We start from the raw sequence: 19,423 nt of genomic DNA, 5'->3' as shown, positions 1-19,423 counted from the left end.
CGCCAGAACCGTACAACCGTCACTTCACCGGAACCTGGAATCACCAACTCCGTCTCAAACTGGAGGTCGACGCTGAATCACACAGAACCATAAACTCCGGACACACCGGGACTAGAACACACGACCGCCGGAACCACCTCCAACAACTGTATTAGAGGTATAGGTTGCGACGTCATTTACGAAGGCCCGATCTTCAGAGGTCTTGAATCGTTAAACACCACGATCTCCTCCGAATTCGGCCACCACTCACCATATCGAAACTCCTTAACCTCAGCTCGATCGCATACATGAGATCCGAAAGCCGGCGACCAGTACCGACGACGAAACGGCACGGTCCCAGAGTCAAAAGCCGGCGACAACCGGTGCAAAGTCCACCGTTTCCCGGAGATTCTAAAACGGCCCACCACCTATTAGAGAGATGCATGGCTGATATTAAGACAGAAACAAAGAAAAAATTATAGATATAAACTTTGGCCGGACCGGCGGTGGCTATGAGAGCCGGAATCGCCGGCCGGAGACTGGATTTACTCGGTGAAAAAACTTAGAGAAAATGCAGAGAAAAGTCTAGATTATAATATACAAGCTTATACAAGCCTAGTTAAAAAAATTCCTTTTAATTAAGAGATTTTAAGGACTAACTCCTTAAGCTTTCACCTACTCAACTCACCCCCACGATGATCATCTTCTCCAACCTCCATCGCCAATTTATCTCCATGAGCTGTCTCGTTGCTCTCTCTGCCATCATCACAGGTTCGCTTCGATCTACACGATCACCCCCCTTAAAGCCCCTTCGATGTGTCATTTCTTTGTCGCGCGGGGCTTAAAAACAATAATCAGTCTATTGTTTTTTTTTTTTTTTTCTGAATCGTTTGATTTCATATTGGGTTTTGTTAGGTTTCATGAAATTGAGCGGTTTCTCTGGAGATTGTAGTAGTTGATAAAGAAATCAAAATTATTGAATTCTTTCGTTGTTGTTCGAATCTTGTTATCGAGATTGAAGTTTAGGGTTTATTGCCCCCCTTTTGATTATCTGTTGTTGGGTTTTAAGGGCCTTGGATTCATTTCGAGAGCCCAGATCGCTGAACATGATCCAGTTGTAGGTTTGATAGAGTCAGATGATCACTACTCTGAACATTGAACATTGATCACATTTTCAATTGTTTGTTTCAGCTACTCTGATTCATTCAAACTGTAAACTTGCCTCCTTGGCACTATTGTTGTTTCCACGGTTATTAACTTGTTGTTACTTACTAATGTTGTTTTTTTTTGGAACCTTGTTGCAGTTTGAGTGGGCTTGGCAGCATCCGAGAGAAGCTGCCGCTGCTTTCAAATCCTTCTCTGGACTTGCTAGCAATGTCAAGCTTGATTTCATCTTGCTCTCTCTTCCTGCTTGGAATAGGTAATCAAATTAAAAAAAAAAAAAAAGAGCTTCGTTGCTCCTTGTTGTGTAACTTCACATTCTTATATTGCTAAGGACTCCCTTTTGAAAATTGTTTAAACCATGAGTTGCTGCTTGAGAATGATTCTCTGGTACTGGAAGCAGACTTGGAAGCTGAGAAGACAAGAAAGAAGACGGAACTGGAACTTTCCTCCGATGGAGAAAAGAGTCGGAATAAAACAAAGGTTGATCTTAATCAATCTGCTGCTGCTGCTATAACTGATGTTGATGAGAGTTACGAGTTGCGTGGAAATGTTCAGCTTGAAGTTGTGGCTACTGAATCTTCACCACGAGATGATACTCTTCCGGAAACAGCCAGAAAAGGTATCCTCTGTCTGTCTATAAAAGATTGGAGCATAGTTATCTGTTGTTTAATTGAATCTAGTTATGCTCTCATAATGTAATTGTGATTCTTGTGTAGAAACTGAGATGGGTAATTCTTTTTATTCTTAAAGATTCAAATATAAAAAACACAATTGGACATTCTTTTTGGATTAGAATCCTTAACTATTCTAAAAATAAAATAAAAATAGTTTAATAATCTTAAGGACTCCAATGGTGGTAACACCATTGGAGATGCTCTAATTAGCTTCTGTTGTAATGGCAAAGTGTGTGTGCAATAGTTAGGAATATATAGACATATCAAGAGTGAACTAATTAGCTTCTTTTGTATCATCAACACTTAAAAACTCCTAATTAAATAACACCATTGCACACACTTTTTTAATTAGAATCCTTAATTATTCAAAAAACAAAAAAAAAATTATTAAAAAAAAAAAAAAAATTACTTTATTAAGGACTCTAACCATGAGTCCACCGTTGCGGATCCTCTTATAATATAACTCACTAGACGATGAATTGGAAACTTCCATCGTAACAGCTTACCAATAATATTACAGTAAATAACTTCACTCAATCAGACAAGTCGGATCCGTATCCAACAAAGTACATACATGATGTTTAATGATATAAGGAAAAGTAAAGATTTCAATCTTGGCTAGGTTCTATAGTTAACTGATATTCGCTGGTTGGCCGTGTGGTGGACGTAGACGTAGAACCGATCTCAAAAGTACTGTATGTAGTGTCACAGTAATAAACGGGAGGTTTAGACCGAGGAAGTTCTGTTCAATTTTCTAACATTACCACAAGGGAGGACATTGTAGGTATGTCTCGTGGAATATTCTGCACGCACAAGGGAGGACGCTGTGGTCGACGTAGACGTAGAACCGATCTCAAAAGTACTGTATGTAGTGGCACACTTAAAATAAACGGGAGGTTTAGGACGAGGAAGTTCGGTTGAACTTTCAAACATTACCACAAGGGAGGACATTGTAGGTCTGTCTTGTGGGATGTCCTGTACGCATAATAGACCAATTTGGGTACATCGAACGATCTGAATCATTGTTAACGGTGAAGATGATGAATCCATAATGGATGGATCAACTACCTCAAGCAAGCTTTCTTCTTCCCAGTTCCTCCACATCTGCTTATAAAATGGTTTTTTAGTTATGTTACTAAGAAAAATAAATGAAACCTAAGATAGAATTACTTACGCATGTGAGGAGACTAGTCTCTCCCTTAGAGTTGGTGAACTTATAGTTCGCCTTGCCGCTTATAATTTCAAGAATCACAACTCCGAAACTAAAGACATCGGTGTTTTTTGTGAATATCTTGTCAGACCAGCACTCGGGAGCTATGTATCCCCTGAGTAAACCGAAAAATAAAGACGATCAGTTATTGAAAGAGTTTTTATTCACTTGTTAGCAATGAATGTACAATTATGCTGAAAAACTTACATGGTTCCAGATACCTTCTTCGTGTTGGTTTTAATATGCTCTCTACTAACTAGCCGGGAGATCCCAAAATCGGATATCTTGGGATTCATCTCTTTATCAAGCAAGATGTTGCTTACTTTCAAATCGCGGTGGATGATCGTTACACATGAATCGTGGTGGAGATACATCATACCTCTGGCAATTCCTTGAATTATTTTGTGTCTTATTTTCCAACTTAGCTTAGAGCTTTCGATACTTCCTACAAATTGAACACTTGAGCTACTGAATTAGCTTCGGTCTGACCTCTAGACAGAAGACATTCAATTCTTTTTACCAAAAAAAAAAAAGATGAAAGGAAAATATACCAACCAAAAATATACAAGTCAAGGCTTCGATTTACGTAGTACTCGAACACCAATATGTGCTCGTCACTGTGGAAACAATACCCAAGTAGACTAATAACATTGAAGTGCCGAAGCTCTGAAATCAAATTCACCTCGTTCAAGAACTGAGAGTTTCCCGAATCTGACATTTCGGTCAGTCTCTTCACAGCGATATCTGTTCCCTCAACCAACTTTCCCTGCAACCACTCCAAAAAGTACTAGATTATGCGTGTTAAAAGACACATGCATGACCAAAACTATTGTGTAATTTCTTTTCCTGAACCATAAATTCGGAGCCAAAGATCGGTATACCAAGAGATTGAAACCATAAACTAAGGTAACTGAAAGAGACAACGATATAACTACGGCCGCACTTCTGGGAGATACACACAATAAATGAAAAATAAGCTAATGTTGAGATTGAACCTTGATTAAATCCTCCAAGAGAAGAAGTGGAAGCAGAGATAGCTTACCACCCAAGGAAAAAGAAGAAGAAGAAGAAGAAGAAGAAAGCTTGGCGTGCAAGAAACAGAGGAACAAGAAGAAGACCAACGTTGACAACATGAAGTCAAAGTAAGTTGGGTTGTGTAATAAGAAATTACACAACAACAAGAAGAATAAAAGTAACTAGTTAGTTGGTAGTCTAACTAAGTTAAGTTGGAGTAGTTAAGAGTTGGTAATAGTTGTGCTAGTGGTGTAAGCAAGTTTGCTTGTGAGCAACATGTCTAGAAGTAAGGTGCAAGTGGGAGTTGTTGAGTCTAGACTTGCAAGTAAGCATGTGTGTAGTAGTTAGAGTAAAACTACTATATGTATGTGTGTTGTTGTTGTAAGAAATGCATCCAGAATTAATAAGAAAAGAGTAAAAAATGTAGACATGAAAAGTGTTCTCTCTTCTCTCTATAATAAGAAAACAAACGTGTGAGAGTAAAGAGAGTAAGCTTGTGTACAAAAACACAAGTATAGAAAACAGAGAGAGAACAAGAGAGGCTTGCCATGAGTAAGAGGTAAAGCCAAGAGAAAAGTTCAACATGGTATCAGAGCTGTACATGGTCAATGGAGCCTGTGCAAGCAAGAGAAGATGGAGACAGCCATCAAAGATGAAGAGGAGCGCCGGTGAAGTAGAGAGGCGAGAAGCAGAGAAAGCTTCACCACAGAAAGATGGTGACAGAGAAGTTGCCGGAGATTGATAAGGGGACAGAGAACCCATGTCAAGGTGGAGAAGAAGAAACATGAAAAAGAGTAGCAGAAGGAGATGAAGCCAGCCGTGATGAAACTCTTCTTGCAACTGTTAAAGTGAGAAGAAAGCAGTGTGAGAAACTGTTTCAGATGGTGATAGAGAGAAGGAGCCTGCAGGAGAAGAACCTGAGGCAAGTGAGCAAGAAAGTTGTCTCCAAGAGGGAGACATGAACAAGAAAGAGTCGTCTCCAAGAGGGAGACATGAAACAAGAAGAAAGAAGACCATGGTGGAGATCAAAGATGATCAAGGAAGCTGTGGGAGTTGCTGGATATTCTCAACCATCAGAGACATGGAGAGGATAAACCACAACTGAAAAATGAAGCCAATGAAGTCCAAATCCATGTTTGAAGCTGAAGAACCAGAGATGTTCAAAGCTGAAGATGGAAGAACTTGGTTAGAAAATCAAGTGAAAGTTCAAAGAATCAAAGAGTCCAAGGCCAATGATGCTGAGGTGATGGTTTGGAGGATTAGAGGGCACAAGTTGGTGGAAGAAGAAGCTGTTTGGAGAAGCAAGATCAAAGCAAAACCAAGCCGAGAACAAAGGAAGCATGAAACAGTTGGAGAAGCAATGAGAAAAGCTGACTCCAAACAGATGAACAAGAGGTGCTTACCAAACAGAAAGTGGAAGCATGAGCCGGTTGCAGAGATGACCGAAGAAGACGTGATGAAATACACGCAAAAAACTTCAACAAAACGTGAGAGACGTCACGGTAAACTTGAAGGTGAAGAGAAGAAGCTGTTGAGGCAGTGGTGAAGAAGAAGATTGAGCAGAGAGCTCAAGGAGAAGAAAAGGAACCATAAGAGATGGTTCAAGAACAAGGGAGGCATGATGCACAAGAGGCTCACGAGAACAAAGATCGGTTATGGTGAGAAGGCAAAGAAGTTGATGATGAAGGAGATGCTCAAGAGTTGGATGATGGTGGATTCAAGATCGATTTTGTGCAAAAGGATTCTAAGAAATCAAAGAGACTAGGTTAGGCCAAGTTGATGGTTAGGAGAAAACCAAACATACTAAAGGCAAAGAAGACTGAGGTGAAGGTTAAGAGAAACCATGAAGACCAAAGTTGAACAAGGCCTAGGTGATGGTTCAAAGAATCAAGTAGCACAAGTAGATGATCAAGAAGACAACAAACCAAGGAAAGAGTGGAAGTCGGATGAAGCAATGATCGATGCCGAGAAACCAAACCGAGAAGAATGATACTTGCTTACCTAAGTGAGAAAGGACGCAAGGAGTTTGAAGAGTAAAGCGGAAGAAGACGTGACAGAAGCTCACGGTAAAGACGTGACAGAGGCTCACGAAGAAGACGTGAGGAAAGCTCCCCACGGAAAAACAAAAAAACAGAGGAGATTGCGAAGAGAACATGTCAAGAGGTGATAAAGATATTCGCACAAGAAGAAGCTCTCGGAGATTCATCTCAAGAGGGAGACAAGAATCACGAGAGAAGAACAAGAAGAATGGGAACAGGTCCCTAAATGAAGTTGGAGATTTAATCAAAGGATTCAAGAGGGAGTGTTGAGATTGAACCTTGATTAAATCCTCCAAGAGAAGAAGTGGAAGCAGAGATAGCTTACCACCCAAGGAAAAAGAAGAAGAAGAAGAAGAAGAAGAAAGCTTGGCGTGCAAGAAACAGAGGAACAAGAAGAAGACCAACGTTGACAACATGAAGTCAAAGTAAGTTGGGTTGTGTAATAAGAAATTACACAACAACAAGAAGAATAAAAGTAACTAGTTAGTTGGTAGTCTAACTAAGTTAAGTTGGAGTAGTTAAGAGTTGGTAATAGTTGTGCTAGTGGTGTAAGCAAGTTTGCTTGTGAGCAACATGTCTAGAAGTAAGGTGCAAGTGGGAGTTGTTGAGTCTAGACTTGCAAGTAAGCATGTGTGTAGTAGTTAGAGTAAAACTACTATATGTATGTGTGTTGTTGTTGTAAGAAATGCATCCAGAATTAATAAGAAAAGAGTAAAAAATGTAGACATGAAAAGTGTTCTCTCTTCTCTCTATAATAAGAAAACAAACGTGTGAGAGTAAAGAGAGTAAGCTTGTGTACAAAAACACAAGTATAGAAAACAGAGAGAGAACAAGAGAGGCTTGCCATGAGTAAGAGGTAAAGCCAAGAGAAAAGTTCAACAGCTAATAAGAACCAACACGTTAAAAATTATTATTATTTGTTACCTTGTAAACTGTACCGAATCCACCTTTGCCAAGTATGTTCGAATCACAAAAGTCGTTGGTTGCTTCAGCGATAGTTGGATACTCAATCCGCGGAACTCGAACTGCCAAAACCTCGGACGAGTCAGTTCTATCTCCGTCCATTAGTAGATCTGTGTTTCATTTCACATTAAGACAAACAAAAACAAAATAAATAAATAAAAAATAATAATAACATAGGTAGAAGTACATATCTAGAAATTGAATCAGATGAGATAATGAAATAAAGAAACTGTTACCAGTTTCTCCTGATGGCTTCTGAATTCTCTTCCAGCACCACCATAAGATGGTGAAAACCAGAACAGTACCGATGGTTCCTCCGCAACCAATTATCACACCTTTGATTAATGTTTCACTAATCCTTCTAGCTTTGCCTGAAAAAGAAAAAAGAAAAAAAAAATATCATATTAAAAATAACTCTTTATTTTGAGTTTGCCTATGAAACCTTGATTCTATGAAGCGAGAGAAATTTTACCGAGATAACTAGTATCCACTTTGACGTATAATTTTTGACCACTTTGCAGTGTTCGTATATCAACTAGATCAGAACTGTAAAGGAAACAATCCAAGTCCACATTAGCAAACCCCGTACAGCTGCAATCTTTTATACACCTTTGTCTACATTCCTTTGGACCAATGCTCCTCTCCACATCCGCGTCTTTTGTATCCGGCAACTTGACATTCTTCAGAACTTGAAACCCATTGCCAGTACAGTTCAACCGACTTATCCTCTGGCATCCTTCTTTCATTTCTTTTGACGACCATCCCCACCAGTATCTTGGCTTAAAGCCTTTGAAACAAGTACAGCTGGGAATCTCGTGCATCTTCTCAAAACTGCAGACGCTGTTAGAACCACAAATCTTGCCATAATAATCGCATCTATCTCTGGGCCTCTGCCACAACAAGGTTTTTTCACTTGTAGTTGGAGACCATGAAAACTGCCGTAATTGTCCATCGTACGTCACTTGCAGTAGTAGCAAGTAGTATCCCTTGCCAAGTGCATACGATGTCTTTAAACCGAAACTTCTTCTGTAAACCGGTGATGATTTCTCATCCAACAAAAACATCTCCTTATTTCTGCCCAGCAATGCATACGAATAAATTCCACGAGAAGGGTCATTGTCATTTAGCCAAGCAGTAAGGCTTCTGTTGACGCCTTTTTTAGCGGAATCAGACCCAGTGAGTAGCAGGGTGTCAGTCGGGTAATCAAAACTTTCCCAAAGAAACGAACCCCCCCCTGTTGTCGTCTGTGTATCTCAAGACGAAGTTACCGTTAGATAGAAGCTCTGCTACCACCGGAGATTTTTGATGAGGAGCCACATTCGAAGAAGACCATATAATGTTTCCAGTTTGATCGACGATTACCAGATTGGACTTGTGTATTTTTAGGGCTCCCTTGGAATCAAACAAGGGGCGCTCTCGATTAGCTACCCAAAGAGGATTCATTTTCGAACTTTCTTTGTAGAACCACAAGCCTAGGTACCAACGCTCATCGCCATCTTCTTTAGTATTTGACCCGGCGAGTTTGAAGAAACCCAGCTCGAAAACGTTACCGGGAGAAATCATTGTGCGATTGCTTGATATCGAGAGAACTTGGTTAGCTGTTAAAGTGTTTAACGACCATGCAAATGGCACCATAATCAGAACAATATAGTATGAAATAAAGGTCTGATGAGTTGCCATTTCTCTCAGGGAAACTTGCGATTCAAGCAAAACTATTCTCCTCTCTTTTTTTTTAAAAAAAAAAATATATATAACGAGTTAAACTCATCACATGTGCGTTTTAGGCTTGCATTGACAACAGCGACGAATTGAACACAACCGATTTGTTAACTAAATTTGTTCGTTCTGCAACCTAAAATCCTTAAATTATTTTTAAGATAACTCTGACTACTCTAAGAGCAATATTAATGGGGATGACCCTAATTAGGTTTTTAATAAATACTATGATAAGACATGCGTTTTGCGCAGGGTGAATTTTACGATAAATATTTAAAATATATAGTATTCACAAATGATGTCAAGTCAGCAATATCTCAATTTTATTAGGGGAAAACATGTCGGTTTAACTATATGTTTAGGTTTTGTTAAAAAAAAACTACGGGTTTAAGTTCAGTTTGGTTTATTAAGGTCTAAAAGACCCTTAACCAAAGTCAATTCAAATTAGTTTGGTTTGATTTGTGTTCAGTTTTATTTCTATTTGGATTGTGTTCAATTCATTTTTAATTTAGTTTAGTTTTTGTTTGGTTCGTTTTATTTTGGTTTTGTTTGTGTTTGTTTAATTCAATTAAATTGATTTTTCTAGTATTGTTTTAGTTACAAAAATATAATTTATAAGAACATAAACAAATCATCATTTGACACTAAGACATTATTTTCTTCATTAATATTAATATACATTTTTAGTGGAACCTTCGAATAATTCAGATATTGATAAATTAATTGCATGATTTTAAATTTTAATTATCTTAAACCTTCTTCGCTTATTCACCCAATCTTTTTAATTAATACTTACATTCCTTTTACTGAAACTTATGAAAATTATATACTACATATATCAATTGCACGCGTCATATTGTGCAATATTTTATATATTACTACTTATTTTCTGTTTTTTCTTCAAATTATGAAATTATAAAATAATAATTATATATATTAAATAACTAAGAAATAAATTACTATATGTAATAAATTGTTGTGTGCATATAAATCAAACGATCACTCTTGTTTTTGCAATCATTTTAGGGTAAATAAATCAAAACAATCACTCTTATCTATCGTAGATAATATGTAATTAAATTTAAATGATATTAACATAGATATCACTTTTGATATTGATTTTATTAAATGAGGTTTCTACTCATGATTTTATGATTATTTGCATATTTGTGAAACAAAGTTTTACACCAACGATTTTTTTAATGTGGATGTTTAGTAGTTTCAATGATTTATAATCATTTAAGAAAAACAATGAAGATTTCAAAATTAAAATTTCAAAGTCATTTTTTTCTGTGTGCATTACAGTAGTGTTTGAGAAAAAAAAAATTGAAATATGAAATCTGACGATGTGTTTAGAGTCACAATGCGTTAAATAAGAAAAAGTAAAATTTTCTTTTCGTATGAAACTATTTTTTTGGCTACTTAACATGCTCGGCGTTGACAGATTAGGGAGATTAGTAGTAAAAAGTAAAAATCGTGTAAACATTTTAGTGTAAACATTTTAGGTGTAAAGATGAGGATGCAAAAATAAAAAGCTGTCTTCAGCTTTATATTAGAACATGTATTTATAAGTAAAAGTGTACATTCCTTATCTTGGACGATGAAAATGAAAAAACTCCACTCTTCTTATTGAATCCTTCACACACATACTTATGGCCCTCGTTCCTGTTCAAAGCAACTCATAACATATACATAAATACCTGCTGCAACTCATCTACAAATCTCCACAAAGTTTTGATATAAAACATGAAAGAACAATAACGTAGATGAATATATTTTTCGTTCTTATGAATTTCTATATCAATTATAAAATTATGTATTTTATTATATTTTATATTTTCACTAATTATTATTTTGACAGAAATGTTGATGTCAAAAATTTGTTTGAGTTGAAAATAAACTATTGGTTTAAAATGATTTATGGGTTATTAGTTGAGTTATAAATATTTGGTATCTAACTAATAAATATATTTGGTATCTAACTAAAATTTATTCAAAACACCAAAAATCCTTAAAATATCTATTGATTTTTTATCTAAATATTCAAACCAAACGTTAGATTTAGTTATTTTGACATATATTATTCAAATCTATATATAACATATTGTTTTGTTTATAATTCAAGTTCTTGCTTGAGAGCTTGATTTTAACCTAAGGATTAGTGTTTGCTAACCTTTGTGATTTCCGACTGCGCCAAGTGGTATCAGAGCAAGGTCTTCTCCTTCTCTTTTCGAAGCTTGATCAGGCATGGGTGATCAACCAGTAACCAGAGCCGACTTCGAGGGTTTTGCAGAAGGATTAAGGGAGGCAACTACAAATCTCACTGCTGTAACTGCTCAATTGGCAAATCTGGTAACAGCGTTAAATAATCAGGTTGCGGCTTATCCCAATCAGGTTAATAACGCCCGTCAAAGAGGTGGAGAAAGAATTCGGGGTCAGCAAGGTAGAAACAATCGTGATGTTGTTGTTGATAATTCTAGTTCAGATGAAGGATCAGAAGAAGAACTAGCTGAAGAATACAACAAAACAATCATGATTATCGGGTGAAGGCCGATATTCCATTGTTCTATGGAACTATGGGAGTGGAGGAGTTCCTTGATTGGCAAATTGATGTTGATCGATTCTTTGATGTCATGGGTGTTCCTGAGAGTAAACAAGTTAAGATGGTAGCAGTCAGATTAAAGAAGACGGCTGCAGTATGGTGGGATAAACTCGTTGTCCAAAGGCAGAGACAAAGGAGAGGACCAGTAAGGACCTGGCGCTGAATGAAGCAATTAATGCTGGAGCGATTCTTACCGGAAGATTATGAACAGATTCTTTACAAGATGTATCTCGATTGTGTTCAAGGAAACAGAACGGTGACTGAATACACCGCTGAATTCTTGCGTTTCTCTGAACGCAATGAGTTAGGCGAAACAGAGAATCAAAAGGTGGCTAGGTACATCAGCGGTTTAAAAGGTTCTCTCCAAGGAAAGATGGGTTTACAAACCGTATGGACCGTGCAGGAAGCTTCCAGTCTAGCGATGAAAGCCGAGCTAATGGAGAAGTCATCACGAGGGTTTTCAACATTTAGAAGAAACACGGCTCAGACCAGTTTTGAGCCCACGAGTGAGAAAGAAAAGAGCGTAGCCAATAAAGACTCCAACCCGGGAAACAAAGGAGCTAGTAGCTCTAATGCTGTACAACAGAACAAAACACCAGCTCAGAGACAGAACAATTCTTATGCTAAGCCTTCTCTTGACAAGTGTTTCCGTTGCCAAGGACATGGTCATAAATCCAATGTCTGTCCTAGTCGGAAAACAGTCGCTATAATAGAAGAAGAAGATGAAGAGGATGAAGAGGATTTCACTGGGAATAAAGAATATGAGGGAGCTGAATTCGCTGAAGAAGAATCCGGAGAGAGGATAAACCTTGTACTGCAACGAGTCTTGTTGTCATCTAAAGAAGAAGGCCAACGTAAGAATTTGTTTAGAACACATTGTTCTATTCAAAACAAGGTGTGTAATGTGATTGTGGATAATGGAAGCTCAGAAAATTTAGTTTCTCAGAAGCTGGTGGAGTATCTTAAGTTACACACGACCCGTCATGAGAAGCCGTATGGCCTTGGTTGGGTAAAGAGAGGATCACAAGTTCGAGTTAGCATGACTTGCAAAGTTCTCATATCTATAGGTAAACACTATAAGGAGGAGATCACTTGTGACGTCCTTGACATGGATGTTTGTCACATTCTTCTTGGTCGACCTTGGCAGTATGATAATGATATCACATACCAAGGTCGAGACAATGTGATAATGTTTACGTGGGGCAATCATAAAATTGCCATGGCACCTGTTAAGGATTTCTGTAACAGTGCAAAGGAAAAGAAGTCAAGCTTCTTGGTTATGACACATGACGACAAGGTGCTTGATGGGGATGTTCAGGAAGCACAATGTTTTTATCCCTTAGTGGTTAAAGGGGTGGTGAGCGCCGTAACAGAGGAGGCGTCTACTTCACGTGAAGTGTTAGAAATTCTAGACGATTTCAAAGAGTTGATTGCGGAAGAACTTCCTAATGATCTACCTCCCATGAGAGATATTCAGCACCATATTGACTTGATTCCAGGATCTAGTCTACCAAATCTTCCCCACTATCGTATGAGCCCGAAGGAGAATGAGATTTTAAGAGAACAGATTGAAGATTTGCTGAGAAAAGGATTTATTCGTGAGAGCATGAGTCCATGTGCTGTACCGGTTCTTCTAGTTCCTAAGAAAGGTAACCAGTGGCGGATGTGTGTTGATAGTAGAGCCATTAACAAGATAACCATTAAGTATCGATTCCCTATACCTCGGTTGGAAGATATGCTTGATGAGTTGTCAGGTTCTAAGGTGTTTTCAAAGATAGATCTTCGGAGTGGTTATCATCAAATTCGAATCAGGCCGGGAGATGAGTGGAAGACTGCTTTTAAGAGTAAAGATGGATTATATGAATGGATGGTGATGCCTTTTGGGTTGTCAAATGCTCCTAGCACTTTCATGAGATTAATGAACCAGATTCTCCGCCCTTTCATTGGTTCTTTTGTGGTGGTTTACTTTGATGATATTTTGATATACAGCAAAACCAAAGACGAGCATATGGAGCATCTGAAACAGGTTTTGCAGGTGTTGCAAGAAAACCAATTGTACATCAATCTTAAAAAGTGTACGTTCAGCACCAACAAGCTGTTATTTCTTGGATTCATCGTTGGTGAAGAAGGGATTCAGGTTGATGAGGACAAAGTGAGCGCCATAAGGGATTGGCCCGTTCCTAAGTCAGTTACTGAGGTACGCAGTTTTCATGGTCTAGCTACTTTCTACAGGAGGTTTGTTAGAGATTTTAGTACCATTACAGCGCCTCTCACTGAGTGTTTGAAGAAAGGGAAGTTTCACTGGGGATCCAAACAAGAAGAAAGTTTTGCTTTAATCAAAGAGAAGCTTTGTACGGCACCAGTACTAGCCCTACCCGATTTTGACAAAGTGTTTCAAGTGGAATGTGACGCTAGTGGTGTGGGAATAGGTGCTGTCTTATCGCAAGAAAAGCGCCCGATAGCTTTCTTTAGTGAAAAGTTAAGTGAAGCTCGCCAAAAGTGGAGTACGTATGATCAAGAGTTCTATGCGGTTTTTCGAGCTCTACGACAATGGGAGCATTACTTGGTTCAGAGAGAGTTTGTTCTATTTACGGACCACCAAGCTCTAAAGTATCTTCACAGCCAGAAAGTGATAAATAAGATGCATGCTCGTTGGGTAAGTTTTCTGCAAAAGTTTCCTTTCATTATTCAGCATAAGTCTGGAACACTTAACAAGGTGGCAGATGCCTTGAGTAGAAGAGCTTCCTTACTCACTATCTTAGCACAAGAGGTTGTGGGTTTCGAGTCTTTGAAGGAGTTGTATGAACGCGATCCTGAATTCGAAGAATTGTGGGGTAAATGTAATGGGAAGCATCCTTCAGCAGATTTTCACATATGAGATGGCTATATTTTTAAAGGAGACAGGTTGTGCATTCCTTGCTCGTCACTACGAGAAAAGTTGATTCGAGATTTGCATGGTGGCGGCCTTAGTGGTCATTTGGGAAGAGACAAGACAATTGCTAGCTTGGAAGCAAGGTTCTATTGGCCACATTTAAGGAGAGATGCGGGTGCTATAGTTAAAAGGTGTTATGTTTGTCAGGTTTCTAAAGGACAATCTCAGAACACTGGTCTTTATATGCCATTACCGATCCCAGAAGATATCTGGCAAGACTTGTCTATGGATTTTGTGTTAGGCTTGCCTCGTACACAGCGAGACGTCGATTCTGTGTTTGTGGTTGTTGATAGATTCTCCAAGATGTCGCATTTCATCGCCTGCAAGAAGACTGCAGATGCCTCTAACATCGCCAAGTTGTTTTTTCGGGAAGTAGTACGTCTTCATGGGGTTCCTAAGACAATAATTTCAGACAGAGATACCAAGTTTCTCAGTCACTTATGGATTACACTTTGGAGGATGTTTGGAACCAGCTTGAAGCGAAGTTCTACTGCTCACCCACAGACCGATGGGCAAACCGAGGTAACAAACAGAACTTTGGGGAATATGATTAGAAGTGTTTGTGGAGATAAACCGAAACAATGGGATCTAGCTTTACCTCAAGTAGAGTTTGCTTACAACAGTGCCGTGCATTCAGCTACAGGGAAATCACCTTTTTCTTTGGTCTATACTTCTATTCCGAAGCATGTGGTCGATTTGGTTAAATTGCCTAAAGCTCCTGGAGTTAATATCTCAGCTGAGGCTATGGCAGAGGATATTTTAGCAACTAAAGAAGCCGTTCGAGCGAAGTTAGAAGCAACTGGTCAAAAGAATAAAGAAGCAGCAGACAAGCATAGAAGAGTTAAGGTTTTCAAAGAAGGAAATGAAGTGATGGTGTTTCTACGGAAAGAAAGATTCCCGGTTGGCACATATCGCAAGCTACAGCCTCGCAAATATGGGCCATTCAAGATATTGCGGAAGATAAATGATAATGCTTATGTGGTAGCACTTCCGGAAGACATGAACATTTCTAATACATTCAATGTGGCTGACATCTACGAGTACCATGCTGATGGTGTTCTTTATCAAGAAGAGAACTCAGGGTCGAGTTCTTTCGAGGTGGAAGAGACTGACGTAGGAGAATCTTAGTATTCCTAATCTTTGTTTTCTAGAAGTTTTCCTTTTATTTGGTTTTCCTTTTATTTGGTGTTTTCCTTTTTTATGATTTAGACTATCTCTACTGTTTTAGACATTCTTATTAATCTTATCAATAGAAGTTTCAAACTTTTATCTTTTCTGGTGGATTCCAGAGTTTTATAATTCAAGTTCTTGCTTGAGAGCTTGATTTTAACCTAAGGATTAGTGTTTAACCATTGTGATTTCCGACTGCGTCATATGTGCAATAAGTAAGATATGTATGACCTTATTTGGTGTGTGAAATTAGCAACTGGTGGGTGCTGGTACTATTCAACTCAGATAGAGTGACAGATTCACGTTTCTTTAACCCCATCATGCTTGGAAGAAGCTGAAGAGGAGTCTTTATGAGCTCTACATAACCTGTGTTTATTGTACTATTTAATTGTTTTTAGGAATAAGAGACCTGGGATAAGACAATACGCAAGGATATTATTAACTATCAACCTCATGTAATTAAAACTGACAGATGAGAGCTGATTACGTTCAGCTCCAACTAATTTCGGATAGATGTTTGTTGCAATCATCACGTTTGGCTCAACACGCAAGAGTACTAACCTTTCATGAAGTAGATAAACCGTAGTTTCACAGATGAAAGAAGACGATGAACCCTGATGATTTTCTTTTGCGTCTCTCGTGTGAGAAGATGGTCTCTTTCTATCGGGCTTGGACATTGACAGAGAAAACAGAGTAACAGAAAATTAGCCCAGAGAAAGCCCATAAAGCAATAGAATAACGTAAACAAAAACACAGCGTTTATAAAAGAACACGTGTCGCATTTATAGTATGAGTTACTAGGGTCGCCTACGGGTGGGAAGTTAATTCAAAAATAATTGAAATAATTAGAATAAATATTTAATATAATTTTTTACTAACTTAAAATATAAATATTAGTTTAAATCTGTATTTTTTTTTTTTTTTTGAAGTCTAAATAAACTCTGCTATCTTGATAATTAGATACTAGAGTTTTGACCTGCATGTCCATGCAGGTATATTTTTCATTTTATAAAATATATAACTAAAAATTTAAATATATAATTTACATTTTAATGTTATTATATATTGTATAGTTATATAGCTTTATTGTTTTAAGTTTCTTATTTGACATAATTAATTTATAATGATTTGTTGTATGTATTAAATTAGTTTTTTTTATTATTACACCTACTATATTTTTAAAGTTCGGTACAATAAATTCATAATTTGAAATTATTAAATAGAAAATCACGTACAAGATATATTTTAATACAATTCTACATTTTGCATACAATATATTTTCAAAATTTGTTTAATTATACTATAGAAATGATATTTTTGAATAATTTATGTTTTCATATTTTATTTTAAAAAATATACTTTAGCATTTATAATGTTATTATAGTGCCTAATTTTATATGTAAATCTGTTTAATTAGTTCAGTCCTAATATTTTTTAAAAATTATGCATTACAATATCTATTATATTATTTTAGTAACTTTATTGATATATGATATTTTTGATGTTATAGTATTAAGTTAGTATTTTTTATTTTTTATTAAATTAAGATTTTAAATATTATATTATTTTAATTTTTACAAAATTGTTTGTTTTCCGTGTTTCATTAAAAAAAATACTTTAGGACCTATTATTTTATATTTTTAAAAAATTTTGAATTTATCATAATGATTTTAGAAGATATATTTTTAATATTTATATTTAGTCAATATAAATTTGAAAAATTACGTAACTATTTTGATTTTGTAAGACTATATGACTTTTAATTATTCTTTTTATTAAATTAATGTATTATTTTGTTTGATAAATATTAAAATTTTCAGAAGCTTTTTCATATTTTTCAACAATTTTTCTTATAATTTTAAATAAAGAATAAATTTATTTTTAAAATTATTTTCTTATTAATATTGAAAAATATTTAATTTTCAATTTTTTTAGTAGCATAGTTTTTAAATAACACATGAATTACAGGTTAGTTGTATAATTAATATTTTGTTGATAATTATTTTTAGATGATATATTGTTGGGAGTTTCAATTTAAATAAAATAAAAATATATTATTATTTTTAGATAATATGTTCTTGTGAGCTAGAGAATATACGTTAGCAACTTGTTTTTTAGGTGTAAAAATATTACATGATAGAATTTCTAATTTAATACAATATTTTAAAATTGTAAAATTTATAAAGTATAGCATATCTTAATATTTAATTAACATTAATTTATAATAATTTATAACCACGAAATTAGGTATTATTTATTTCATAAAAGATATTTAAAAATGTTTGGTAAGATTTTATTAGATTTTTTTCAACAGATTTTTTATATTGAAATTGATTTATTTTTTGATATCCTTATTAAGTATTAAGATATTTTGAAAATAATATATATTTAATTGATTAATGTAAATAATCAAATCATAGTAACTAATTAATGAAATGGTCCAACATGACTTTTGTACAGTAGATTTTTTTTTGTACTTCTTTTTTTAATAGAGAAGACTAGATCAGGTCGAGCGGGTGTCAATTTGTTTTTATCTTTGTTCGTAATAAATGTTATACATGATTGCTATGTGTACTAATTTTAAATCTTGAGAAATAAAAATGTGTTTAAATAAACAATGTGTACTAATGTGTTTAGTAAAAAATGTGTTTTGATTTTGTACATTACAAAGTTTAATTTTTTAAAACAATTATTACATAATTTCAAAGTGAATTTTATCTCTGAGGTCCAATTTTGATTTTGATTTAGTACATTACAAAGATATGGATTATCAGATAGATAATCACATTTGATTACCACGGTCTCTCCTGAAAAATTTAACTTGTATTGATGTGCAGTTGGTCGATATTTTCCAGAAGCAGCCGTAACTTTAAAAGTTTCGGTAGTCTTCCACTCTCCAACTGGTAAATCACGTTGCATACGATAAATCTGATTCCTTTGGCACGCAGCTGTAATCTTTACACCCTATAAAACAGAAAAAGAAACATATTTATAAACCAATAGAATAGAAAAAAAACTTATAAAAGCTGAAACAAATGCAAGTACAGATTCATCTGCGAGGATGCACTCAAATGTGTGGCCTCCAAAACCGGTGTTTTGTTTCCGACAATGAAGAACTTTAACTTGAATTTTCCAATTGTTTCTTAAAGGTTTCACACCATCTATCATAACTAAAGTGCTAGGTTTCGACATTGTGTTTAATTGGGAGTTTTTGTGAATATCGTATGGTGAATAGGAAGTCGAGTATTTATGGACAAATTTTTGTGAGGTCAAAAAGAATATTTAACATTCAATTAAATCAACCATAATAAATACAAATATTACAATTTGATTGACTCCTAGATTTTAGCTTGGGTAAGATATACTTGGAGAAGGGGATTTTCCATAACTGATTATTTAAACAACTTGGAGAAAGGGGTTTTCTATAAAAGAATATTGAATGTATTTTTAAAATAAAGAATATTCGATAATCAATTACATTAACCATAGTAATATAGCAGAACATCGATTTTATTGTTTCCTAGATTTTAGGTTTGATAGAATAAACTTGGAGAAGGGGATTTTCCATAACTGATTATTTAAACAACTTGGAGAAAGGGGTTTTCTATAAAAGAATATTGAATGTATTTTTAAAATAAAGAATATTCGATAATCAATTACATTAACCATAGTAATATAGCAGAACATCGATTTTATTGTTTCCTAGATTTTAGGTTTGATAGAATAAACTTGGAGAAGAATATTTTCCATAACCGATTTTTAAAACTTGCGATGTTATTAAATCCGATATTGTAGACATGTTAAATCAACTTGGAGAAGTGGTTTTCCATAACCGATTTTTAAAACTTGCGATATTATTAAATCCGATATTGTAGGCATTTTAAATCAACTTGGAGACGTGGTTTTGCTATAAAAGATTATTTAGTGTATATTTTAAAAGTGAGAGATTCGATTTTTTAA

At 35.6% G+C, this 19,423-nt stretch overlaps 2 protein-coding genes and 1 long non-coding RNA gene across 3 annotated transcripts; 1 reads left to right on the top strand and 2 right to left on the bottom strand.

The window, feature by feature from the left end:
- The first annotated feature begins 592 nt into the window (after nt 1-592).
- LOC108848637 (uncharacterized) lies at nt 593-1,923 on the top strand. Its single transcript, XR_008945415.1, has 3 exons — nt 593-750; nt 1,284-1,399; nt 1,544-1,923. It is a non-coding gene; the product is annotated as an uncharacterized LOC108848637 (long non-coding RNA).
- A 548-nt stretch (nt 1,924-2,471) lies between these two features.
- LOC130511901 (receptor-like serine/threonine-protein kinase SD1-8) lies at nt 2,472-3,691 on the bottom strand. The gene is made up of 4 exons (XM_057009756.1): nt 3,583-3,691; nt 3,235-3,472; nt 2,992-3,142; nt 2,472-2,921 (listed from the first exon to the last, which is right to left on the bottom strand). The coding sequence occupies exons 2-4, from the start codon at nt 3,402-3,404 to the stop codon at nt 2,544-2,546; spliced, it is 699 nt and encodes a 232-aa protein (XP_056865736.1). The 5' UTR covers nt 3,405-3,472; nt 3,583-3,691; the 3' UTR covers nt 2,472-2,543.
- A 3,222-nt stretch (nt 3,692-6,913) lies between these two features.
- LOC108851188 (S-locus-specific glycoprotein-like) lies at nt 6,914-8,795 on the bottom strand. The gene is made up of 2 exons (XM_057009755.1): nt 7,516-8,795; nt 6,914-7,414 (listed from the first exon to the last, which is right to left on the bottom strand). Exons 1-2 carry the CDS (start codon nt 8,105-8,107, stop codon nt 7,161-7,163), a joined length of 846 nt encoding a protein of 281 aa, XP_056865735.1. The 5' UTR covers nt 8,108-8,795; the 3' UTR covers nt 6,914-7,160.
- Between the last annotated feature and the right edge of the window lie 10,628 nt (nt 8,796-19,423).

Source organism: Raphanus sativus, chromosome 4 (genome assembly GCF_000801105.2).
Source record: "Raphanus sativus cultivar WK10039 chromosome 4, ASM80110v3, whole genome shotgun sequence".
Classification (NCBI taxonomy): Eukaryota; Viridiplantae; Streptophyta; class Magnoliopsida; order Brassicales; family Brassicaceae; genus Raphanus; species Raphanus sativus.
The sequence above is the reverse complement of the archived record's forward strand: the minus strand, read 5'-3'. Positions and strand labels throughout refer to the sequence as shown.

Bases quoted from the DNA above. Each gene is read 5' to 3' on its own strand.
- LOC130511901 (XM_057009756.1), bottom strand. From the start codon at position 3,404: ATGATGTATCTCCACCACGATTCATGTGTAACGATCATCCACCGCGAT. The intron at 3,143-3,234 runs GTAAGTTTTTCA...CGGTTTACTCAG, and splicing joins AAGAAGGTATCTGGAACCAT to GGGATACATAGCTCCCGAGT. The intron at 2,922-2,991 runs GTAAGTAATTCT...TTTTATAAGCAG, and splicing joins AGACTAGTCTCCTCACATGC to ATGTGGAGGAACTGGGAAGA.
- LOC108851188 (XM_057009755.1), bottom strand. From the start codon at position 8,107: ATGTTTTTGTTGGATGAGAAATCATCACCGGTTTACAGAAGAAGTTTC. The intron at 7,415-7,515 runs GTAAAATTTCTC...TTTCTTTTTCAG, and splicing joins AGTGGATACTAGTTATCTCG to GCAAAGCTAGAAGGATTAGT.